Genomic DNA, 23,116 nt, shown 5'->3' with positions numbered 1-23,116 from the left:
TACAACCGCCAACGTCGTCATCCCACGTCGAGCAAGGGTTCAAGATCGGTATCGGAGCTTGTCCTCGAGATACCGGGCTTTGCACGGAACTTGCAGCTGCCAATGCTCGTGCTCTCATGCCATATGCAATCATGTTGCCCTTCCCATTTTGTGTATATCTCTCTTGCTCATAAAACTATCTATTTTTCTCTAGTGTCTGTTAGTTCAAACTGCGTCATTTTCATTTCGACTGTGAAGCTATCTATTGTCTCCGCTAATACCGGCTTGCAGCGGTGCAAAAAAAAGATGACAAGCCCGGATTAGAAGAGAAATTCTGCAAGATAACCAACATGATAGCGTTTTGTGCCCTGGAATTATAGTTCGGCATTTTGTTGAACAAGCATTCAGCGGACTCCATATCAACAAAAAAAACACAGAAACAAACCCTGCAGGTGCTGTTGTGGTGCAGTTATAGTGGGTTGTAGTGCACATAGGGCGCCCTCCAGTTGATCAACCGCCCGCCCCGTCCAGTGCTGGCCCTGTCGTTCCCTCCGCCGTCGCCCGCGCTGCTTTCTCCATCCGCTCCGTTTCGCTATCGGGGAAACTTGATTCTTCTTTCCCTCTACTTCCTCTCACTTATTCTAACTTCATACAACTCTTTTCTCTCTATCATCCCAACCTCTTTTTTCGTCCTTTTTCCGCCCTCACTCCCAGCTTCAGCTCCCAACTCCCACTGGTTTCTCTGGTCCCCAGGCTATCGCTTTTTTCGAGTTTGTAAGTCAATGGCCGGCGCCATTCGCTGAGTGGGAAGCGGTCGGTCACGGCGCGTGGGAGCGTTCCCCCGCAGTACCTTCGTACCGGCTGCGAGGTTCCAACAGCAGCAGACGTCAGTTCCTCTCAACAGGCGGAACTTTTTGATTTTTTGGGGGCGGAATCGGCTTGGGACATTGAGGGATCACTTTGATAGCGGATTACTAGGTTGCGAATAATCCACGGCCCGTAGGACTTGTCGTAGGGTTGATCCCGGCTCCCGAAATACATCAACTTGACGTCTGCGCCGGACCGGGAGACAAAGATATATCGAGTCGAGATATCTGAGGACGAGCGCCCGGGATAGTCTACACGATTGAGCGATAACGGCAGATAACAGCTCTGCCACATTTCATTCTCGAGTCCATATCGCACGCATCGAGTTATCAAAAATACGGCCAGTGACAGACAAATCTTGACAAAGGACGACTGGGATGTCCTCAACTGACCAAGTCCCTCCCGAAGCTGCCCGGTCGCCGTCTTCAGACTATGCTGCATCATCCTACGGTTACGCATCCTCCAACGCTCCAATGTACTCCACGACGGTCACCCCCTTACACCGATGGGCACTCAACGCCTCAGATACCCAGTTCAACGCTGTCGCTGGCGCAGTGGGCGGTTTCACATCAGGTGTCGTGACATGCCCTCTCGACGTCATCAAGACCAAACTACAGGCGCAGGGTGGCTACGCCGCCTTGAATAAGGGACGACATGTCGGTCACCCCAAGTTGTACAATGGTCTCGTTGGTTCAGCAAAGGTCATATGGAGAGAGGAAGGGATCAGAGGCCTCTACCGCGGTCTGGGGCCTATTGTGATGGGTTACTTGCCAACATGGGCTGTGTGGTTTACCGTTTATAACAAGAGCAAGGTGTATATATCACAACATTCTGGTAAGTGCGCTTGGTCTAATGGTGAGGGCGGCATATTGACCTTGTTTTCACCGAACAGACAACAGTCACATAGTCAACTTTTGGTCGTCTATCGTAGCAGGCGCTAGCAGTACAATCGTCACCAACCCGATATGGGTCATCAAAACTCGGCTCATGTCACAGAGCAATATCCGCCACAACACACAAGACCACCACTCTACATACTACCCGAAAGCTGTGGGCACACCAACAGCACGGCCAACACTGCACGACTGGCATTACCGATCAACGCTAGATGCAGCTCGCAAGATGTACACTTCGGAAGGCCTCATTTCATTCTATTCAGGCTTGACACCAGCACTCCTCGGCTTAACACATGTTGCTGTGCAGTTCCCGACCTACGAGTACTTGAAGACCAAGTTTACCGGTCAGGGAATGGGTGAATCGAAGGAGGGAGATGATAAAACTCATGTTTTTGGAATATTGGGGGCCTCTATTCTATCCAAGATCCTTGCCAGTACGGCCACATACCCTCACGAAGTCATCCGAACCCGTCTTCAAACCCAACGGCGCCCACTTGCCGGCGAAGAGTTCGTTCAAGGGATGGGGGTGACCGGTTCAGGCCCCAGGAGTAGGGCCCCCGTGGAGAAGCCCAAGTATCAGGGCGTCGTTCATACCTTTCGAACCATTCTAGCTGAGGAAGGTTGGCGAGCGTTCTATGCTGGTCTTGGTACTAATATGATGCGGGCTGTTCCAGCAGCAACCGTCACAATGCTTACTTACGAATATGTCATGAGGCAATTATACCATACCAGGGCTGAGGCACGCCATCTATTGCTCGAGCCTACCGCGGAATCATAAATGCTTAACAGTCCTCAGTTTGGGGAAACGTCAGAATCACAGGGGTTGAACGATCATGGCGAAGGAATGTACACATGGATTCACGGAGGCATAGGATTAGGAGATGGGGCAAGGCTGAGATACCCTTAGTCGGCTGAAGGCTTAGACAAATTTCTGGTTCACAATGGGACATACGTGGCGAACGTTACGGCGACTTGGTTCCTATCATTTCCATTTTTCATATACACAAAGGAATGTATACAGCAGGCGCATATGGCTGCACAACCCCTTTCTTCTCTTGTTTGAAGGGCAGAGAAAGAAAGCTCGACTTTCCGAGTCGCATTAAGGGGCTGATGAGTCGAGGCATGGCGAAATCGGTGCAGCGCAGGCATTCAAATGGAGTTTGTTTCATGATGTATCTTCGAGAAACTAGACAACAAATCATAAAAAATACAATACGTTCAAATTCATATGCTTTGCAGAATGATTGACGCTCAGGTCTAGTGACAGGGGGCAATCGATTTGCTTCCTATACGCCGATATATGCTACAAGTTACTCTGCTCCAGTATGCTCTCATGATGAGCCACGTCTTGGTGCATGTTCTCCATTCCCTGGTAGTTTTGAGGATTTCTGTCAAATGGTTCTGTCAGTTGATATTAATGAAGCTAAGTGGAAGGACGCACTGCTTGGTCTCGAGCGGAGTGAATAGATGAGCGGGTGTATCTAAAGATCATCAGTTTACTGCTTGTATCAAAAGTCTCTAGATATTTTTCTCCAAGAAAATGTTGGGATATCTTCACTTCTGAAGAACACGCCACTTTCTTTACTCACACGAGCAGAACGCATGCCATAGTGAAGGCAGCTCCTGGGGCCATAAAATTCTGTAGATATTGGTTTAGCACACAAAGTTTCTTCGATTTGCATAAAAAGGACTTACTCGGGGATTCATATTATAAGACTGTGCATTGTACTCTGGAGTTAAAGGTTAATGGTGAACATCTCATCTCATCTCATCTCGTCTTATTGGAAGTAAACGGCGGATGGTTTCGGCAAGTATTCTATTGGTGCGCAGTAAAAGCATAACTTCAATTGATGCATCTCTTCAACCGTCCGTCTTCTCTTTTTCAGCTCCGCAATCGCAGTCTCCACTATCAATCATCTAAGCGAAAAGGGCATGGCCCGTGCGCTGTCCGCTGCCGAGCAGCTTGTGGTCCAAGCTCCCGGAAGCTTGAAAGGGCCTGGAACAGCCTCTATTGGTCCCCAGACGAGACCTCCCAAACCGGGGTGAGGCACCTCATTCGAATGCGACTGCGACGGACGGGCAAAGTCCCATTTCCCCCAAGCGCCCAACCTCATCTTTTGTTTTTGTCTCCTTCATCCGCCTTTTCTTTACGCGTTTTGTACTCTCTGCGCCGTGGTTTTTAATCATAAATTCATCCCCGAGTTTTGCAGAATACAGCATTGCTCTTCATTCGTTGCATTCAGCGCATCGCATCGCATCGCATTATCGCAAACTGCATAAATCCTCTCGCACCATCCATATATCACCATGCCTATGGAACTTCGCAAGCGCAAGGCATCTACTGCCCCTCCCCCTCCTCCTGTCAAGAGAAAGTCCACTACCAAGGTCCCCAAAGCCGCTGCCAAGGTGAAGGAGGCCGCTGCCAAGGTCACAGAGAAGAAGGAAGAGCCTGAGGAGGCTAAGGAGACTAAGGAGGAGGAGAAGACTGAGGAAGTACCCAAGGCTGAGGAACCCAAGGCGGAAGAGCCCAAGAAGACCGGCGGCAAGCCCAAGGTTGGCGATGTTGTGGACCTTGATGGCTTTGGAGGCGAGATAGAGACCAATGATGGTGAAAAGACCACATTGAAGAAGCTTGTTGATGAGAGCAAGTCTGGTGTCGTCCTCTTCACCTACCCCAAGGCATCTACTCCTGGCTGTAAGTTGACAAAGCCTTTTCATCCGAATACTCATCTGACTCTTCCGCAGGCACCAAGCAAGTCTGCTTCTTCCGCGACTCTTATGAGCCTCTCACCAAGGACGGCCTTGCCATCTACGGTCTCAGCGCCGACTCCCCCAAAGCCAACACAACCTTCAAGGAGAAGCAAAAGCTCCCTTATACACTGCTTTGCGACCCCAAGGCAACGCTCATCGAGGCTATCGGTCTCAAGAAGGCTCCCAAGGGAACGACGCGCGGCGTTTTTGTCATTAGCAAGGAGGGCAAGATTCTGGTCGCTGAGGCTGGAAGCCCCCAGGGCACTCTTGACCGTGTTCAGGCACTGGTTGAAGAGCTGGCTAGCAAATAAAGACGAGGCCTCTGATACGCCTAGTATGTTGGTGATTAGTGGGAGCAGTCGGGACTTTGGATACGCTTCGGTTAAAGGGGTTTTGTTTTCGTATCTTGCTGCAAATTAAAAGGGTTCATAGACCAGTAGTGTGACACGGGTGATTACAACAGTTCTCGTCTCCGATTTTGGTTTACATCCGATAATGCCTCTATGATTATTTAGTCCTCGATCACCAAGTCTCCCAGTGGAAATGCCAGCATTGGAGCCTATCCTTGACCATAATTTGACGACACATTTGTTTCTTAACGTTCAATCTTCATAACTTGATGCCATTGGAGCTTGAAGGCAGGCCGTGAGGACTGCATAGGTAGATGACTGTAGGGTCGTTGTTGTCGTGGTAGAAGCCACCAACGACAGCAGTTTACCTTTCATCACCACACACCTTGCTGTAAGAAGGATCCAATTATCAACATAAATAGTAATACTATAAGGTCCATAGTCATTTATGAAACCGAATCCACATATGCGGCAGCACCTTTTGAACGTGTAAGTCTACAGGGTAGTTCACATCTCTCGGTGGAGCCTCGGCTAAACCAACTTGGTCAGCCAATAATCACGACGCCATTTCAATTTGGTATCGATTCCATCACCTGAACCTCAACGACAGCCTTCATCAGCCTACCACCGCCATCATGTCGTCCCAAGCGGCCAAAGCCGCCAGCAACGTGGTCAGCATCGCCAAGGTACGACTAATGAACAAGCCTCCGAACCCCATGGCCTCCCAATGGCCCCTCGACAGCAGCCCCTACGCTCGAATTACCTCTCACATCCATCATGAAAGCCAATACATGACATGCAGCCGCTAACAGGACCTCTGTCGTACAGAAGCAAACCCTCCAGTCGACGGGCATCTGGGAGGCCCTCCGTCGCTTCATGGCCATCGACCCTGAGCGATCCAACGGTGTCCCTCTGAACCCTCACTTCCGAAACCCTCCACCCGGCGCCAACCCTCCTCTCGAGTACGACGACCCCGTTACGCTGCCCGCCGGCGACATCGCCGACAACCCCTACTGGAAGCGCGACAACCGCCGAAACTACCCCCAGCTCAGCGTCGTCAACCAATCCCAGTTCGCCCAGCTCCTCACTGTCGGCAGCGCCGCGGCTCCCAAGGTCGAGCTCATCGGTGAGGCTGGTGAGAAGCAGCTCGTGGCTGTCAAGCAGGAATCCGAGACTGGTTTGGCAAAGGCTCTTGAGAAGGCGACCGATGCGACCAAGGATGTGTTCGTTAATGGTATGCCTCCTCTGCCCAGTGGCCAGACTTTGGCAACTGGAAAGTGGGATGTACACAAGTATGAGGTGACAGAGACATCTTATGGTGAAGGGTACGTTGCGGATGCTGGTAAATTGTCAAGAGGAGATGTGCTGACTGTTACAGATACCCTTGCAGATCATTCAAATAAATTAGAAGCGAAGAGGGTGGTTGTGGATACAAATTATGAGGTAGTGAGGGTATAGAATTTCCATTGACAATGCAGATGATTTTCCTTTTTCAAGTATGAAAGTCTTTGATACCGATGTTCCTGATTTAAGCCTTCATACGCCAAAACAAACTCCGACTCTATTTCCGAAATTCTCAGGCTGCTGGTGATGCTCCTGATGCCTCTCTTCCACCACTGCCAGCCATCTTTTCGACAATCTTGGCCTTTCCTTGTGCCCGTTTCACCCGGTCATCGAAATCTTGAACCGCATCATCCGAGTTCTCCGTCGAAAGTGTATCTGGCTCTACGAGAGCATACAGAGTGTTGATGTTCTTCTCCAGTCTTGCGTTCTTGGGTAGTGGTGGTAATGTGCAAGTCTCTCCTGAGGTAGTACCGCCGTTGTGTGGTATTCGGTTCGCCCATACGATAGCTTTACTGGCAAGACGGCCACTTTCGAGGAACTTCTCAAAGCCCTTTTGCATACCAAAAGATCGCCCTTCAATCCGCCCCGCTTGAACACCGTCTTTGATGCCTTGTTGGTAGCCTTCTGAGTAAAAGCGCTCTTCGAGGTTGAGGACATCCTCGAAGGGATCAGAGGAGTCTATTTGTCTTGTTTCCATGGTATCTGTGTGCGATCTTTGAGTTGTCTTGACTCACTGATTTGTAAGTGAGTTGAGACTGAGTGAGTGAGTGGCAGAATTTGCGTCACCGCCCACTAAATGGCGGGGCAGTTAAACTTATTATAACAGTCTAGAAGGGTTCACTTTCATTGCAACACTATCAATGGCTAACATGAATTTGTATAAGTCGCGTAGAATTTACTACAAAAGATCCCTTGAGAAACACCTAACGTCTATTTTCCTTTACTCCATGATGAAACCCTCTATTGCATACCAAAGATCATACCGCCATTGGCGCAAATGACTTGACCAGTGCACCAAGCACTCTCAGGGCTAGCAAGCATAGCGACAATGCCAGCAATCTCATCAGCTTCACCTGCTCGACCGCCGGCAGTCTTGGCCTCCTCGACGACTTCGGGATCGTCAATGCCTGGACGAGCAGCCATGAGAGGCGCATTCTGGATGAAAGGCTTGATGAGACGCTTGAACTCGTCCGAGTTGCGAGAGTACATCTCAGAGCGGACTGGACCAGGGTTGATGGCGTTGACGGTGGCTCTCTCGCTGAACTCACGGGCCCAAGTTCGTGTCATGGCCTCGAGAGCAGCCTTTGTGCCGCCGTAGACACTCTGGCCAACGAAACCAAGACTTGCGCTTACACTGCTGAGGTTGATGATACGGCCGGAGCGGTCTGTGGGTAGGTAAGGGTGTGCGGCCTGGACAAGGAGAAGAGGGCCAAGAACGTTGACGTTGTAGCTCTTTGTGAAGTCCTCAGGCTTGATGTCAGGGACCTTGTCGTTATAAGCAACACCCGCATTGTTGACGAGGATGTCGATGCGCAGGGGGCTAAATGCATCGGCGGCTTGAGAAATGAGCGAGGCCGGACCTGACACTGTGCCAAGGTCTGCTTGCACCGGAACGACCTTGATAGAATGCTTTGAGGACAGCTCAGAAGCAAGCTTAGCTGTTGAATCAGCAGAGCTGGCGGATGTATAGGCGAGGACGAGGTTTGCGCCTCGGGCAGCCAGGGCCTTGGTAATAGACAGGCCAATGCCTTTTGAAGTCAGCAGAGCTCAATTGATCGTAGACAAGGGAAGAGAACATACCTCGAGAGGCACCAGTGACAATGGCGAGTTTGCCAGTAAGAGGAAGAGCCATGATAGTGATGTGTTAGTCTAGTTGGAGGTGAAGTGAGGCACTATGAGCCGGGTATCAGGACAACAGAAGAACGCAGATCAAATGGGAAAAAGAACACCTGGTCTAGAAGACGGGAACGACAACTGACGATGATCTCCTTATATATTTATGTATCTATGTCCTTAGACCGTTCTTGTCGTGGTCATCTTGCACGTTAGCTTACACAACTGGCACTGCAATTGTCGCGCCAATAGAGACAAAGCACCAACTAATAATCCACCTTCTGCTCGAGTCCCGTGGCGGCCATTGCTTGTCGTTGACAGGTGCGCTTCCACGAGGGGACATTTCTCGGGTGTTACAGTGGAGGGGCAGTCAATAGGTGCCTGGCTTAGCGTTCTAGGTCTTCTGCTTCAGAGCGTCGTAGTGGGGTTGTCCCTCTGCGGCGCGGGGTACTTTACTGCCGACCTCCGGGCTGACTTTTGACCGCAAACTTTGACCCGCCGTGAATTGAGGGGCCGATTCCGCTTGATGAATTGAAGTGGGCTGAAGCTATACCATTCTGTGTCTACATCCAAATACTACCTACGTACATTCTTTTGAGCCTCATCGCCACAGTATCACAAGCAGTCATGGATATCCGCCTCCTCACAAACGCAGACTTGCCCCTCATTCAGCACGCAAACCTCGAGAACCTCCCCGAGAACTACTTCCTCAAGTACTACCTCTACCATGCCCTCTCATGGCCCCAACTGAGCTACGTCGCCGTTGATGTCTCGCGACCCAAGAAGGATCCCTACGAGTACCCCAAGATTGTCGGATATGTCCTCGCTAAGATGGAGGAGGAGCCTTCAGACGGCATTCCACATGGTCACATTACGAGTCTGAGCGTTATGAGAACACACCGAAGACTGGGTATTGCCGAGAAGTTGATGCGCCAAAGTCGTGAGTGTATCGAGATACTGCTCTCAGAGTAGAAACTAAACTATGTAGAACTGGCCATGGTCGAGACATTCCAGGCAAAATACGTCTCCCTCCACGTCCGTGTCTCCAACGCCGCAGCCCGCCACCTCTACGAAAACACCCTCGGCTTCACCAACGAGAAGACCGAGTCCAAATACTACGCCGACGGTGAGGACGCCTTCTGCATGCGTCTAGATCTCGGAGGCATCAAGAAGCAAGTCGACGAGGCCCTTGCAGAGGAAGAGGAAGAAGCCGAGGACGAGGGCGAAGCCGTGGGTGAGGTTGGCCGTGATCCTGAAGCAGGCAAGGACAAGGACAAGAAGAAGATGAAGGTCGCTGTGGGGAGAAGCTTGGGCGTGGGTTCGTTGGTGGAAAAGGATGACTCGAAGCATTAAGGAAAGAAGAATATGAAAAAGGGGGATGTGTGTTCTAATAGACGGGATAGATAAAAAGTTGTGATGTCCGGGTGAAATATGTCATGAGTAGCTGGAAGATAGTTATGATGTCGATGAGTCTACGCTTGGGACACTGTACAACTGAGGAGTGAAAGGTTGGATCTATCAAGAACTACGTTAAAAATGGATCACAAGCACTGCTCTAGGTTTAAGAATTCAAGTAGTGAGAACTAAGACGAAGAATAATTCTAGTAAAAGGACTGTAAGGTCATACAGACTGGACAGCGGTATAGAAGCGAGGTTTGTAGCCCATGTAAATCGGTGTAGCTGGTATGGAGACGGACAGTCGCTTTGATGATAGATACTAATACAAAGTTCAAGAAATAGCTGTCCATAGAAATACATAACAAGTCGAAGGATCATCATTAACCATCAAGTTGTTCAGCCAACTCCCAAGCATAGGCCTCGTCAGCTTCGAGCCTCGTTCTCTCCATCGTTTCCGTAAGAACCTCAATCTCCTTTTCCAGCGCCCTGCGCTCACTCAAAGTTATTTCTTTCGCCTCCAGATCCTTTTGCTTTATTGCAATCTCAGTCTCTATCCCAGAGACAGTGTTGTATTTTGCAGCTGATGCCGCGCCTGGCGGCGGAATACTGCCATCTTTGTTGGCGTCTGCTGGCCATGAACCTGGAGGACCTTCTCCTGAGCGAGATGGCCACTCTCCGCCACCAAAGGAACCGCCTCGACCGGGAGATCCAAACGAACAGTGGTTTGGCCAGCCTCCTTGGAAGCCTCCTCGACTTCTGCCCCAGGGACCTTGACTTTCACAACCACCCCAGCCTCGACCTCTGCCTCGATTATGATGGCCTCGATCTCCTCGGCCGGCTCCTCTACCTGACCATCCCCAGCCACCGAGAGCTGGTGGAGGAACTCTAACGCCTGGGACGTTGACAGGAGGAACGTGAACATTGACTGCAGGAACATGGACGGGAGGAACATGGAAGGGAGGCACCGCAGGAACAGGAGGTGTCTCAACATGGCCTCGACCTCTTTGGCTCCTCCTATGATCTCTGCGAGCAGCCTTCATCTCCCTCTTCTGCTGTCTCCTTTCCCTCTTCTCAGCCTTTTTCTTCTTTTTCAGATCTCTCTTTCGCTCTCTCCGTTCCCTCTTCTGTTGACGCTTCAAAGTCTTCCATTGTTGCGAAAGGGCTTTGCCCTGCACCTTAAGAGCCTTTCGGTCGATATTGGGAGCAATGCCATTTGTGTTCGAGGCTTTAAGTTCAGCTTTCAATTGCTTGACATCAGCCTTGCTGCGCACTTCAAGAGGATTAGCCGTCCATTGTTGTAGACGGGCGATGTAAACGGGCAGCTGCTGGTCCTTGAGATCGTCGTGGTCAGGGAGAGAGCCAATGGACTCTGAGCTAGAAGAGGAATTCGAGGACGAGGAAGAAGATGAAGATGATGACCGAGAGCGGCGTCTTTGGTGATCATGGCTAGCTGCTCGCCCTCGTTGGGGAAAGGTGTGGGCTTCAGGAGGTCCCTGATGCCATGCTGGGTGTCCGGGCATAAAAGGGGGCATGTTGTGAGCATTCGGAGGTGGTGGTTGGGATGGTCCAGGGCCAAAAGGGGCTCCCACAGGCTGGCCGTTCATGCGAATTCCCCTGCTATCCATAACAATGTTTCCTATACGAAGCCCATTGCTATCGGCAACAAATCTGTCTCCCCACCGGACGCTGTCGTTGTCAACTTGGAAGCCGCCCCAAGATCCTGTCCAGCCGCTAGGTCTGCGCTGAGGCATCGCGTCTCTCGGAGAGGACGGCCCAGCCTGTGGTGGGAGTTGCACTGGAGGATCGTCGAATGTGGTCTCCCATCCTCCTGGCATGTGCGATTGCTCCTCGGGCTGAAGCCTTACCATGACATTTCGGGGAGCAAAGAAGCCAGAGTTCCACTGTTGCACGATAGCTTCGACCTCTGCACGCTTTCGACGCAGTTCATTAGGATCAGTTGTTTGTCGTTCAGACTTGACGCTTCCGTCGCCACCAAAAGATGACTTGATATCTGAGCCATCTTCTGATTTGCCCTTTTCACCCAAGATAGCCTCGTTCCGGACAGAATCGTGGTCGGGGAGGAGAAAGTTAACAAAAGTGGCCCAATCTTGGGCTGTGATATCGTATGAAGTCGCCCAATTCTCCGGATAAGGAATATCATCTGGCACAGAGTTTGGCTTCACAGCGATGGTGTGTATCTGAGGCTCCCATTGAGACGCTGATGTTGGGACAGGCCGGGTCTCAAAGTAGAGAGCTACACTGGGAGAGAGGGGGATTTCGTATGTTGTAGGTGTTGTTGCGTTGGCATTAGATTCGGTGCGAGGTGTAAGTGGCGGAGTGAAGATGGGTTCTGTAGTTGAAGTCGACGACATGCGGGAGGCGGTATCATCACCGGGAGCTGCGGGGCCGTGCCCGGAGCCGGCGACGGAGCCAGCATACGGTGAGTGCGGGGGCTGAGAAGAGGTAGAGTAGATATCAGTCTCTGAGTATGGAGGCGGTGGCGCATCGTCAGCTGTTGCTGGGGCCTGACCCGTTGTGAGATATGGGGGATTGTTTCTGCTGGTAGAAGAGTCCATGGCTGGTGATGGAGCTGTCATGATGAGAGGAGGAGATGCGATTATGGAGGGGTATTAATGGGAAGAGAATAGGTGGTAGGTGAGTGCTGATGGTGTGATACAATAGCACACTGATTAATCGACCGTAAGCTTTAAAAGCTTTGTAGATGTGACTGCATCATAGCGTGAGGAGAAGGGTATATCTTTTATTTAATCATTGCCAACGACCCTCAGCTATCACCTCACATCATGGCCAAAGAGGAAACGCTTTCAACCTCCGTCCGGTCTGATCAAATCACCGAACTCCATGCGAAAATGCCCTACAGCGAGAGCCTTACAGGGGGTTACGCAACTCGCATTCGCAGCCCTATGACTCCCAAGGATCCCCTGCGTCCAATGGCCGAGCTGGTGCTTACGCGGCCGAGCGAGGGAGCCTAGACTAACTGACAGTTGTGGTGCCGCATTCCCGGCCTCTGATCACTCTGGCAATACTCTAAACTTATGCTTGACTTGACTTGGGCCGTCGCGTCGTCATTGCTTTCATACACCGCACACGACTCGATACGATGCATACGGTTGCGGCGTAATCTGGTAATTTGTTTGTGTGAGGCTGATTTCAACCCAATATGGTTGAAATTTTAAAAACGCTGGTGATATGTGCTATCAAGCAAATTCTATGGTACCTTCACTCCTTGACTGGATTGGATAATGGAAACCCTGTCTCGCTCAACGCCGAGAAATGAATGAATGCAAGGCACAACTTTTGCGACGTTTTCTTGTCCTTTGGTTTCGATATTCCTCCTTTACTCATCTTGAAAAAAGTCGACGTCCTCCGTCTTGTAATGATCTGCGATGAGACTGGACAAATGATCTCTTGAGTGTGTTCCCCTGAAAAGAAAATTAGTTGTTTGCCTTGCACAACGGCATCTTTACTTACAAGTTGGTGATGTATATGTCGATCAGCTCTGGAGGGACCATCTCATTGAGGGCAGTCCGAACCTCGACACTGTTCACCATGTTCCCATCTGCAAAGTTGACAAAGCTGGCAGAGTCTCCCCACTCAATCAAGTGCTCGCCACTATATGGGTTTACAGGACTAAGTTTGTACACGCCGCCGAGGACGATAACAGCACGTCCTCGCTCCTTTGCGGCTCGAGCAATGGCTGCCGCGCCAGCATCGGCCATAACACCACCACTGGCGACAATCGAGTGCGCCCCCAGAATGACCTTGTCCACTCGGGACATGTATGCCATCAACCCTGCATTCATGATGTTGATCACTGTAATACCAGCGGAAGCAAGCTTCTTGCGGAATGAAGCATGGGGGACTTCCGGGGTCTGCTTTTTCGGTGGCTCGGTCGCGATGAGGACTGTGAACCGGCGCTTCAGGGCTGCGCGAAGAATGAATCGCTCGACTGTAGGTGACGGTTGGTGAATGAGCACGTAGTCGCCAGGGTGAATTTGAACATCAGCCAAGGCTGCGATTTGATCGTCCACAGAGCTGATCTCATCCTTGATCTCCTCGATACCGTCGATAACCTCTGACCTCAAAGCATGGACCTGAGCCGAAGGAGCTCTCCACGAGGGGGTTGATGCCCCTGAAAGACCTAGGGGCGATCCCTGGCTGCTGGGCGCGAGTTCGCCGGGCGTAGACACTGAGAGGAGGTGGAAGAGAGTCTTAGGCACGTTGACGGAGCTGTAAGAGGAGAGAGGACCTGGCCGAGGGGGTGGGGGTTTGGCGCTGTTGGTGATATAGTCTCCGGCAGAATCTTGCTTGCCGTATGTCGAAGGAGGCCACTGGTGTGACAGGGCATCTGGGTTCGGGACAGCATCGGTTGGTGTGATCTGCGCGTCACTGGGGGTTTCACTCGCACCCTCGTTTCTGTCCTCGGCAGCTTCGTCGCGAATGAGGCCTAGAACTCGGCGCACAATGTTGGCGATAACGAGCTCTTTGGGCTGAGCCTCGACCAGGCGACGACCAATACGCGAGACGTTGTCGATCAAGCTGTCAACGTTGAACCATTTCGATCGGGCGACCACTTGGAGTAGAATATGGGCTGTGGCGACGGCGCAGGGCTCAGAGCCCTTGATTTGACGTCGCTTGAGCAGACTGAAGGCATCGCGAACACTTTAGTAACGAGCACCTTGGCAAAGGACTTGGCGTGTGTCTCACCAGATGAGGCTCTCTACAGAGGATTCCAGTGCTTGACCCTTGAGAGACCTGAGATATTTCTCGAGGTCAGGCGCGTAGCCTGTAGAAACAGGGGCCATATCTACTAGGAGGTGTATCGGTCGGAGTCACACTCGCGGTCGGTCGTAGCTTGGTATGTAGTGAAGCCGGGGTGGGATGTCTGCGATTCGCGGGGTGAAATGGAGGGGTGATTTGTGAGTCAAACACAAATATCGCCCAAGAGAAGATATGCTTTTTGATCTAAAGATGCTGTTTATTCTCTGTTTAATTCCGAGTGATAGATTTCGCAGGCGTTGTGCGAAGCGTCGACGTTGTTGAACAGGCAGAACGATTGTTGCTGCTTGGGACGAATTGTACAGTTTGTGAATATGAGTCAATCAATTCCTCCTCGCATCGGAGCCTTTTTTTGTGCAAGGCTTCAGGTCCAGGTGGGGGCCATCAGCCTTGTTGCTTTGTGGGGCTATACCCCGAGCCCCCCGAGTGCAGGTCATGACGACAATGGGACAGGGGCAGATTCTACTAAGATGTCGGGTAGCACTAATTAGATGAATTTGGTTATCGAAAGAATCTTGAGAGAACGTCAACGATTTTGCAATAAAGGGTGGGATATATGGAGGTTATCAATGTTTGCTGTCCTTCTCAGAAAGCTGGACTCACCGCCATCATCTATGTATGAGCTGTCACTAACTTCATGAATGGAAATTGATGAGCTGGCAATGTTCAAGGCCTTACGGAGTGATCTTCCGAAGCTCGATCTATTTCTTTATTGCCAAGAAAGTTACCAAACTCGTCCGTTAAAACCATGAAACACAAATATTCAGTGACATATTCGATACACAAGAATGGCTTATCATGAGCGTCCTGCTGTATTTCTTGGTATTGGCCTTTTCACTTAATGCCTTCCAAACGGACGACATAACAAGTCCTCACGTCGGCAGGATGGTTTTTATTTATTCTTTTATCATATTTGGCCATCGCTGTATGGGACTCATCTACCTCAGCAGTTGAGGGTAGATGTCTCATGTCTAAAGTGCCAAGCTGCTCAGTATCAGACGTATATATACCATGGCATATATACTAGATCAACAAGGGTACTTCTCTTCACATGCAAAGAGTCATAGCGTCCAGAACCAACTGGTCATTTGCAAATTCTCGATACGAAAACGAGACGAACATGCAAACCCGACAGATCCACAACCTGGCCAGAATAAGATGCCCTTGCTCTCAACCCCTGTCAACCTACAACCGCCCTATGAAAGACACGGCGACACGATTTATCGTTTATCTATTAGAGGACCAGAACATAACGACTAGCATGCTTGATGAGACCTTTAGAATTATGGTTTAGCCATATATTAACTCTTGTGTTAGTTCGTCTAAGCGGGACAGTAGCTGAGATCATCTTATTCCATGCATAAGTACAGATATAAGCGCTTTGTGTAAGTGGAATACTCAATTCTATCAACATTGACCACTATGATGATTTCTTCTTCACAAGATATCGGCAGTTGAAGGGCTGATATTGATTTTTCTGGTTCTTCATGAAACTTTGTAGCATCTACAAACCATAGCAGCATTTCCATGTACCAATAGCCTCACAGCTTGATGAACTACCTACCTACCTTACCTACGTGAGAGAGGGGTGTTTTTGGACATCAGTTAGTAGACAGAAAGGACTATCACGGTTATTTTTAATCAATAACATCATGTCAGCCTAATAGGGCAGGACGCCAGGAGTGATAAAATAAAGTAGATGCTCTTTCCTCCCTTTAACAGATAGCCAACCCTCCCCCTCCCGAGTGTAGGTATGCTCAGTGTCTCCAAAGTTCAAGATAATAAATCCGATATTTTTACAAACTCAGATACAAGGCCTTTCAAACAGTCTGTTGTTGCTTTTCTCATTCTTCTCCTCTTCTTCATGTACCAAACTTATCTGTCATCATGGTGACGCTCCGTAGCCAGACACGAGCTGAGAGGGCCTCCCGCTCGAGTTGGGATTTTCTTCCTCAAGAGATCCGCCGCATGATCCTAGAGGATATCTCTAGCCAAAGACGATGGAGTTGTGCGTCCACTGTCTGTAAAGAATGGCATGCCATTGTTGCATCAAAAAATCTCAATCGACTTGAGTTGAACGGAGCATCCGCCGAAGGCCTGAAAACAATCATTCTGCAAAGGCATCTCATTCGCAGAGTTTACCTCAACATCCAGCTTCCTCTCTATAGATGTCATCAGTGTCCGGGATATTTCCCTTCCTTTGTCGCCGTGAAGCTCATCAAAAAGGCACTACGAAAGCTGACCAAAGCGCTCGCAACCTGGAGGCCTACACATCATATAACGTTGGAGCTCAATGCGTACTCCCCGTGTGACCCGGAGCACTGCTTCAAGAACCATCTTTACGGATTCGAGTACGAAAATGATGTAGATTTTCTCGTGAAGCAGAGAGTTTTGCATGATCCAGCCCACGGCTGGTTCAGAGGGATGCAGGTGGCGCCTCCAACGGCTACAGTTGTTCATCAGCTGTTCAGCACAATCATTCCAGAGATCAGCGGCAAGAGCCTCTCAAAAGTTCTAGCAATTAAAGGGGTTGTGATCCGCCGACAGATGCGGCGTCAAATCGACCGCGTCGCGCTCTCCGAATTGCTAAAGAAGTTCCCAAATCTCGAGAGTATCAACTACGAGCCGTGGCGGGTTCTGTTCCACGTACCAAATTCACTTGGCTCGAGTTATGACCAGAGTAAGTCAACGGCAGACACGATCGAGGAACACGCGATTTCGACTTCAGTGAAGAGGTGGTTGAGGCATGGCAGAAAGTTGTCTGCACATGTAATTCTCATCAAGGATATGTTGGCCAATGCGACTCTCATCAACTCCTTTGCAAGATCGAACGAGTGGATGGCGAAATAATCTCTCATGGCGATGCTATCCATCATCTCCGTTTGCCTGATGGTGTGATTGATCCTACATCGCTGTGGCAGATACGCCAGGAAGGGATATTGCAAAGAGAGACCTGGGCAGTGAAACCTGAGCCATGAGATGGATCTGAGGAAGATCAATAGCGAAGCTTTTATGAGTAGGAAACAAGATCACTGCGGCAGCATGAGCTGTTTGGGAAACAAAAGGGAGACTTGCGTTGATTGTAGTTGCTTTGTGGAAGAAGTCTTTTATTGTAGTACGCCGTTGGCTAAGGGGGTGGCATAAAGCTCACCTACCCATGGCAAGGTCATGCATGTCCTAAGGTTACAAAAAGACTTAGACAGTAGTATCAAGAGAAGTTGAAATAAACTTGGTAGGATCTTATACTGTTTTATTTTCTCGACTGATGTATGGTCTCAAGTCTTCTGACCCAGACAGAGACCTAGGTAGCCCTGTCATAGTTAGGAATTCTGTAAGAGCATATGTGATTGATACGAGCCGCGGTATCCAATAACCCCTGTAGCGCTACTGTAACAGGGACCAGCGATGCACTGAAAGCAGCCTAGAAACTTGAGTTCGCAGGCTAGAGCCCCTCCACTCCAAAGCCTAGCAGTTCCCCAGCATCTCGGCACCTCAACCCCCAACACGTGCCATCCCTCTCAACCATCATCCGTCGTCAATCGAGCCACCCATCAGCGAATTCTCTCACATCTCACTCCCTTTATGATCTACTCACTCCTTCCTGAATTGATCTGATTTGACCAGATCCCTCACGCTCTCTTTGCGCGCGCTCAGAGCGGCTCGTAAACTTGCCCCCCTCATCCAGTCTTATCTTTATTCCTCTCCAGCGATCAATCGCCACGGGCGTCTTTGTTCTTGTTTCTCACAAGCCAGGAAAAAAAAGAGACAGACTCCCCGCCTCACCTGTCGATAGCCCGCTATACTTACGTATTTGCTACTGTTTTACAACTAGCGCTGCAGGGCTGCTTGTTTCTAGCTTGGAAGAACCCGATCTTGGACCTAACTTGGTTGACCAACAAAAGGCTCCCAAGCCTTAGAACTCTCTCCAGCAGCCAGCTCCCCTCTCAACGCCACGAAACAGTTGATAACTACAGTACTCGCTGACAACCGTGCGAGGGCGGCTTGTTTTTGCTCTCTGTCTTGCCTTGCCTTGCCTTGCCTTGCCTTGTCTTGTCTAGCAGTCTATACAACCAACCGACAGGTTACTAGACCAGGCTAACCTAATCGTCTCATCACTCAAGACATCTGTACTTTTGGATTGCATTTGTTTCTGCTGCTTGGGCTTTGTCGTTCGAAAAGTGCCCTTGTTAATTCCTCCCTGGCACTCTTTTATCATTCGGCCATTTTGTACATTCCCTGGCCCTACCATCGCGATTGTACTGCGCCCCTGTCCTAGTCCTCGCCTCTATCCTTATTTTTTTTTCGCTTGGCCGCACGCATTCGATGCCTTCTTAACATTCGTTTCACTTCCTGTCAATCAGCTTTTGTATCGACGGCTTCTCCTTCCCGCGAAACCAGGCCGGCCAATAGCCCGACGGTCCGTTCCTCGGGACTGTTTCCCTTCTTTCCGTCCGCCGTCACAGAATTCCGAACTCTTTGCACCAACTTTCAAGACTCGAGCGTATCCCCTGAACTGCTTCTTCTACCTCATGGAATGCGATAGCCTGTGGCGATGAACTCCCTCAACATCCTAACGGCCCGCGTATCGCCGCCCCCAAGTCCAACTCAATCTCGATCGAACAGCATAGGAGGAGGTCCCATTGGTACAATTGGATTGGCCTCCGAAGACCAGCACGGCGATGACAGACCCTCCGGTCACGAGACCGAATCCTTTGCCCAGGATACTATCGACGAATCGCGATTCACCGAAAAGCCGGCTGACGAGAGTACACCGTTGCTCAACGACACAGGCGACAGCCAAAAACGAAGCTCATGGTGGCACTCTATCCCTCGACGCTTTGCTTCTAGCATTATTGGTTCTATCAGATGGGTTCTTGCGACACTGGCATCTCCAGGTGTCTATCTCATTGCATGTTTCTATGACGAATACGGCAACTTTGCACCCTTTACGCAGCTCGGAAAACTATTTGGATTACACGGACCTCGACATAAGACGATGGAAGAACCTGAAATTGTTTCTGAAAAAGATTATGGCAGGACTACAGGATATAGGAAGCTAGCACCAAGACCGAGGCCCGTATCATCGTCATCGACGTCATCAGGCCTCTCATCGGAGTCGGAATCGGATGGATCGCGGTCAGGCAGTCTCAGTCGACACGCACGATCGAAGTCACTACAGCCTGCTGAGGAAACCGGCCCGACGAGAAGGTCAATTCGCATCAAGCTCAACAGCGACGAAGATCTCAGGCAGCGGAAGCATAGGAAAACGCAATCAGCAGTCGCGCGAACAAAGGCTAGTGATTTGGGCGGCGGCGACCTCTCGGCGCATCTGAAATCTCCCACTTCTCCCATTGCAGCGCTCACCAAGTACCCAAAGACACCGGCACCACCTCGACCTTTGATCCCACGCAGGCAGCCGTCCTATATCAACCTCGAACCGCCGACGAGCCCGCAGAAGACCCTGATTCTAGATCTAGACGAAACCTTGATACACAGCATGTCCAAGGGCGGCAGGATGAGCACCGGACACATGGTTGAAGTGCGCTTGAACACAACATATGTGGGGGTTGGTGGACAGACGTCGATTGGACCGCAGCATCCGATTCTATACTGGGTTAACAAGCGACCGTATTGCGACGAGTTTTTGAGGAGGGTATGCAAGTGGTACAACCTGGTTGTTTTTACGGCATCGGTGCAGGAGTACGCAGATCCAGTGATTGATTGGTTGGAGGCGGAGAGGAAGTATTTCTCGGCGCGATACTATCGCCAGCATTGCACGTTCCGGCAAGGCGCTTTCATCAAGGACCTCAGCTCGGTCGAGTCAGACCTGAGCAAGGTGATGATTCTGGACAACAGTCCGTTGAGTTATCTGTTTCACCAAGGTAAGGTGCCTCAGTCGGATTATTTGGGGGTAAGACTGTTAACATTCGTTTGCCAGACAATGCGATTCCCATCCAGGGGTGGATCAATGATCCGACGGATACGGACTTGATGCATTTGGTGCCGCTGCTGGAGGGTCTGCAGTATGTTCATGATGTTAGGGCGTTGTTAGCCCTGAGGGGTGGTGAAGATGGTCAACATATGGCATAACCCATGATATTTATTAGGCATAACTTATGATAAGGTACTTTAATTTGGAGTTGATTTCTCGTTGTCGCTGTAGATTACGTGGGTGAAGCTGGTCGCTTATTACGGAGCAGATGTGGCGGGAGAGCAACCGCCATGTTACCCCAGACCCGATGAGAGTGGCTTGACATAAGGTAGTTGAGGTAAACTTCTGATGATATTATGCATATCGTCGACTTTAAGGTCAGATATATGATGATGCAGTTGTCTTTATCCATAAGTCCTTAAACTAGGTTCTCAATCTTAGGGTAACCGTCAAAATGGGCAAAGCTCCAGTTACAACACTTTTGGAAGCGTTGGAACAACCAAGTTAAGCGCCGGATTGCTGTCTGTCGTCTTGTGATGCACCAAAATATTTCCAATTACCTTAGACACAAGCTGCTCCGTATTCACAAACGAAGAACAAGGGTCCATCCACAATCACACGTCAAACTCGTCATGACATCCCAATCCTCCTCTGTCCTCGAATTGTGATGTTCAGGGACAGGGTCTGGTGTCAAAGGCATGTGGTGAAAGTCTGAGACAAGAGTGGCAGGTTAGCTCGAAACGGAATGTGTTGCTGAGCCGACTGTTTTCGGGAGGCCAAGACCGGCTTTAGAAAGTTTGAAGATGGGAATTTTGTTTGAACTGAGAAGTTGGAAACGGGGAATAAAAAACAAGCTTTAGACCGGCTTCGGTTCCGCGGATCACATCAGACACTTTTCAGCTGAGGACTCTTGAAGGGGAGTTCGGCTGGAAAGGGAGACAATGGCGAGAGGAAAAGTTAACAATGGCCGGCTCTGATATTACCGGGGTTCATTGTGAGAGTGAGAGAGCCGAGGGAAAGGAAAGGAATAGATGCAGATGACGCCGTGACACCGTCACTCGTCACTCACTTCTGAGAAAGTCTGGGTACCTTACTCTGTACTGTGCTAGAGATCCATTTGGTTATGGCGCTGTTCCCCGCTAAGACTTTCTTGCTTTCATGGACGGGAACTGAAATGATGGAACTCTGCTGCACTTGGTAGCAGCAGCAGCTACTGGTACAAACCCTGGTCACCAAGAAACTTGACCTGGACCTGGACCTGGACCTACAGTACCTTAGCCTAGACCAAGCAAGCTTCCCCATCTTTTGCCCCGCTCAGAGGAGATCAAGCTCCTGTAGCTCCAACTACGGACAGGGCAGCAGCTGTGAGCATGTAAGAGTGAGCGAGTGAGTGAGCTCTGCTATGGATGGATGAATGGCATGTCTGAGTCGTACACGTAAACGTCAGATCAGGTACAAAGAAAGTTGGCAGGGGAGCAGAGCAAAAATAAGAGATGCACCCCGCAATAAGTGAAGGCCAGTGAATTAAATTGGTTAGTGGCAGTGAAGAGCAGCTGCAGTGGCTGGAACATGGAGGAAAACGGTCCAGAGTTGAAATTTGTCTCACCAAATGGTGACATCATCACATCTGGTGACGACACAAGGGCAGATGAGAGGAGGGGAGAACCCGAGAAACAGTCAAGGCAATGGAAGGGCAAGCCACCCGGAAGCGCTTTTCTCAATGATGCGAGATCGAGATCTGTGACGAGCTCGAGAGTACAAATACTGGGAAGGATCCAATCCAACGAGCTACTTATACCTACCACCTTAATTCTTTCACACTCTAACTCAACTACCAACCAATTGAAGCTATACCCATACCATCTCTCAATTCTTCAACTCATCACATCCAAAATGTCTCTGCACTATCTCCCCCCCGTCAAGCCCTCTGCCATCGCCCTCGGCACGGCCTTCAACCACGGCATTGAGCTCGCCGTCCTCGCTCCCATCTTCGGCCAGACCTACCAGCGCGCCAAGGCTGCCAACACCAAGGAGGAGTTCATCCGCTCCAAGGAGGCTTCCGGTGCTGCTCTCGCCTGGGGCTCTTCCCTCATCGGCTCTGCTCTTCAGTCTTATGGTGTCGGTGCTCTCATCAACGCCACTGGTACTCTGAGCTACAAGGGCGCTGCTTATCTCGGATCCCTCATCTTCTTCGCTACCTCTGCTCCCGGCGTATGTTTTCACTCTCCTACCTCACTGTACCCATTCACTCACTAACTGACCTTCTATAGTACATTGCTCAGATCTTCGTTGAGAAGCGACCTCTCGACACCGTCGGCGTCAGCCTGGCTACCAAGCTCGTTGAGACCCTTGGTCTCTCCGTCTTCCTCACCTGGTGGGGAACCCGAACCAACCCTTTTGAGTAAATCCTCTCTTGGCCAAGGTTTCTTAATCTCCCCATGATCGGGATGGGGTTTTCCATGATGAATTTGTTATACCGCGGCTTTGGGCCTGTGTGAAATACCTAGGGATAGGGACGATGTACCTATAACAGAAAGCCAGTAAGGCAAAATAATACCACACAAAGGAACAAAACTATAAACTGATAGTGTGATGTCAATTATTCGAATGCATGGTATTCGACCACCGGAAACCTACTCATGAAGTGATGTATATACTATAAAGGGGCCTTGCGGCAACTGCCACTATAAGTATGTGGCTGAGGTTATTCACAGACTCGAATTATGCCGAGGCCATGATTCGTCCTAGAGTCTGTCAATGATGTTATCAGACTGAGGCGAGTATCCAGAGAAGGGTCCAGCTGTGACAATGCTTGGGTATTGAGCTGTCACATTTGGGCTATTGTGGTGGTGTTGAGGTTGGGTCGCGTGCTGTGGCTTGACGAATGATCTGAATTTCGCGAACATATCACCATCACGAGCTTACAGGTTACAGCTCAAGATCTGCCATGTTTCAAATTCAAGGAC

General features: G+C 50.2%; 10 protein-coding genes across 10 annotated transcripts; 7 read left to right on the top strand and 3 right to left on the bottom strand.

Moving 5' to 3' along the window:
- Positions 1 to 1,223: 1,223 nt before the first annotated feature.
- FTJAE_1375 (folate transporter carrier (mitochondrial)) lies at positions 1,224 to 2,520 on the top strand (the record flags this gene model as incomplete). Its single annotated transcript, XM_037346924.1, has 2 exons — positions 1,224 to 1,680; positions 1,754 to 2,520. The coding sequence occupies 2 exons, from the start codon at positions 1,224 to 1,226 to the stop codon at positions 2,518 to 2,520; spliced, it is 1,224 nt and encodes a 407-aa protein (XP_037211460.1).
- Positions 2,521 to 4,049: 1,529 nt separating this feature from the next.
- Positions 4,050 to 4,804, top strand: FTJAE_1374 (peroxiredoxin Q BCP; the record flags this gene model as incomplete). The annotated part of the gene is made up of 2 exons (XM_037346913.1): positions 4,050 to 4,437; positions 4,488 to 4,804. The coding sequence occupies 2 exons, from the start codon at positions 4,050 to 4,052 to the stop codon at positions 4,802 to 4,804; spliced, it is 705 nt and encodes a 234-aa protein (XP_037211459.1).
- Positions 4,805 to 5,478: 674 nt separating this feature from the next.
- FTJAE_1373 (NADH dehydrogenase) lies at positions 5,479 to 6,246 on the top strand (the record flags this gene model as incomplete). The annotated part of the gene is made up of 3 exons (XM_037346902.1): positions 5,479 to 5,529; positions 5,672 to 6,168; positions 6,222 to 6,246. The coding sequence occupies 3 exons, from the start codon at positions 5,479 to 5,481 to the stop codon at positions 6,244 to 6,246; spliced, it is 573 nt and encodes a 190-aa protein (XP_037211458.1).
- Positions 6,247 to 6,419: 173 nt separating this feature from the next.
- FTJAE_1372 (uncharacterized protein) lies at positions 6,420 to 8,039 on the bottom strand (the record flags this gene model as incomplete). Its single annotated transcript, XM_037346891.1, has 4 exons — positions 6,420 to 6,873; positions 6,922 to 6,979; positions 7,159 to 7,935; positions 7,988 to 8,039. 4 exons carry the CDS (start codon positions 8,037 to 8,039, stop codon positions 6,420 to 6,422), a joined length of 1,341 nt encoding a protein of 446 aa, XP_037211457.1.
- Positions 8,040 to 8,647: 608 nt separating this feature from the next.
- Positions 8,648 to 9,373, top strand: FTJAE_1371 (n-terminal acetyltransferase complex subunit ARD1; the record flags this gene model as incomplete). Its single annotated transcript, XM_037346880.1, has 2 exons — positions 8,648 to 8,960; positions 9,009 to 9,373. 2 exons carry the CDS (start codon positions 8,648 to 8,650, stop codon positions 9,371 to 9,373), a joined length of 678 nt encoding a protein of 225 aa, XP_037211456.1.
- A 425-nt stretch (positions 9,374 to 9,798) lies between these two features.
- FTJAE_1370 (uncharacterized protein) lies at positions 9,799 to 12,015 on the bottom strand (the record flags this gene model as incomplete). Its single annotated transcript, XM_037346869.1, has 1 exon — positions 9,799 to 12,015. The coding sequence occupies one exon, from the start codon at positions 12,013 to 12,015 to the stop codon at positions 9,799 to 9,801; it is 2,217 nt and encodes a 738-aa protein (XP_037211455.1).
- Positions 12,016 to 12,776: 761 nt separating this feature from the next.
- Positions 12,777 to 14,244, bottom strand: FTJAE_1369 (translation initiation factor eIF-2B subunit beta; the record flags this gene model as incomplete). The annotated part of the gene is made up of 3 exons (XM_037346858.1): positions 12,777 to 12,861; positions 12,911 to 14,101; positions 14,147 to 14,244. The coding sequence occupies 3 exons, from the start codon at positions 14,242 to 14,244 to the stop codon at positions 12,777 to 12,779; spliced, it is 1,374 nt and encodes a 457-aa protein (XP_037211454.1).
- Positions 14,245 to 16,105: 1,861 nt separating this feature from the next.
- Positions 16,106 to 17,068, top strand: FTJAE_1368 (uncharacterized protein; the record flags this gene model as incomplete). Its single annotated transcript, XM_037346848.1, has 1 exon — positions 16,106 to 17,068. One exon carries the CDS (start codon positions 16,106 to 16,108, stop codon positions 17,066 to 17,068), a length of 963 nt encoding a protein of 320 aa, XP_037211453.1.
- Positions 17,069 to 18,770: 1,702 nt separating this feature from the next.
- FTJAE_1367 (nuclear envelope protein NEM1) lies at positions 18,771 to 20,308 on the top strand (the record flags this gene model as incomplete). The annotated part of the gene is made up of 2 exons (XM_037346837.1): positions 18,771 to 20,100; positions 20,157 to 20,308. The coding sequence occupies 2 exons, from the start codon at positions 18,771 to 18,773 to the stop codon at positions 20,306 to 20,308; spliced, it is 1,482 nt and encodes a 493-aa protein (XP_037211452.1).
- A 1,735-nt stretch (positions 20,309 to 22,043) lies between these two features.
- FTJAE_1366 (uncharacterized protein) lies at positions 22,044 to 22,555 on the top strand (the record flags this gene model as incomplete). Its single annotated transcript, XM_037346826.1, has 2 exons — positions 22,044 to 22,361; positions 22,421 to 22,555. The coding sequence occupies 2 exons, from the start codon at positions 22,044 to 22,046 to the stop codon at positions 22,553 to 22,555; spliced, it is 453 nt and encodes a 150-aa protein (XP_037211451.1).
- Positions 22,556 to 23,116: the final 561 nt, after the last annotated feature.

Source organism: Fusarium tjaetaba (assembly GCF_013396195.1).
Source record: "Fusarium tjaetaba strain NRRL 66243 chromosome Unknown NRRL66243_c0000026, whole genome shotgun sequence".
NCBI classification, from domain to species: domain Eukaryota; kingdom Fungi; phylum Ascomycota; class Sordariomycetes; order Hypocreales; family Nectriaceae; genus Fusarium; species Fusarium tjaetaba.
The sequence above is the reverse complement of the archived record's forward strand: the minus strand, read 5'-3'. Positions and strand labels throughout refer to the sequence as shown.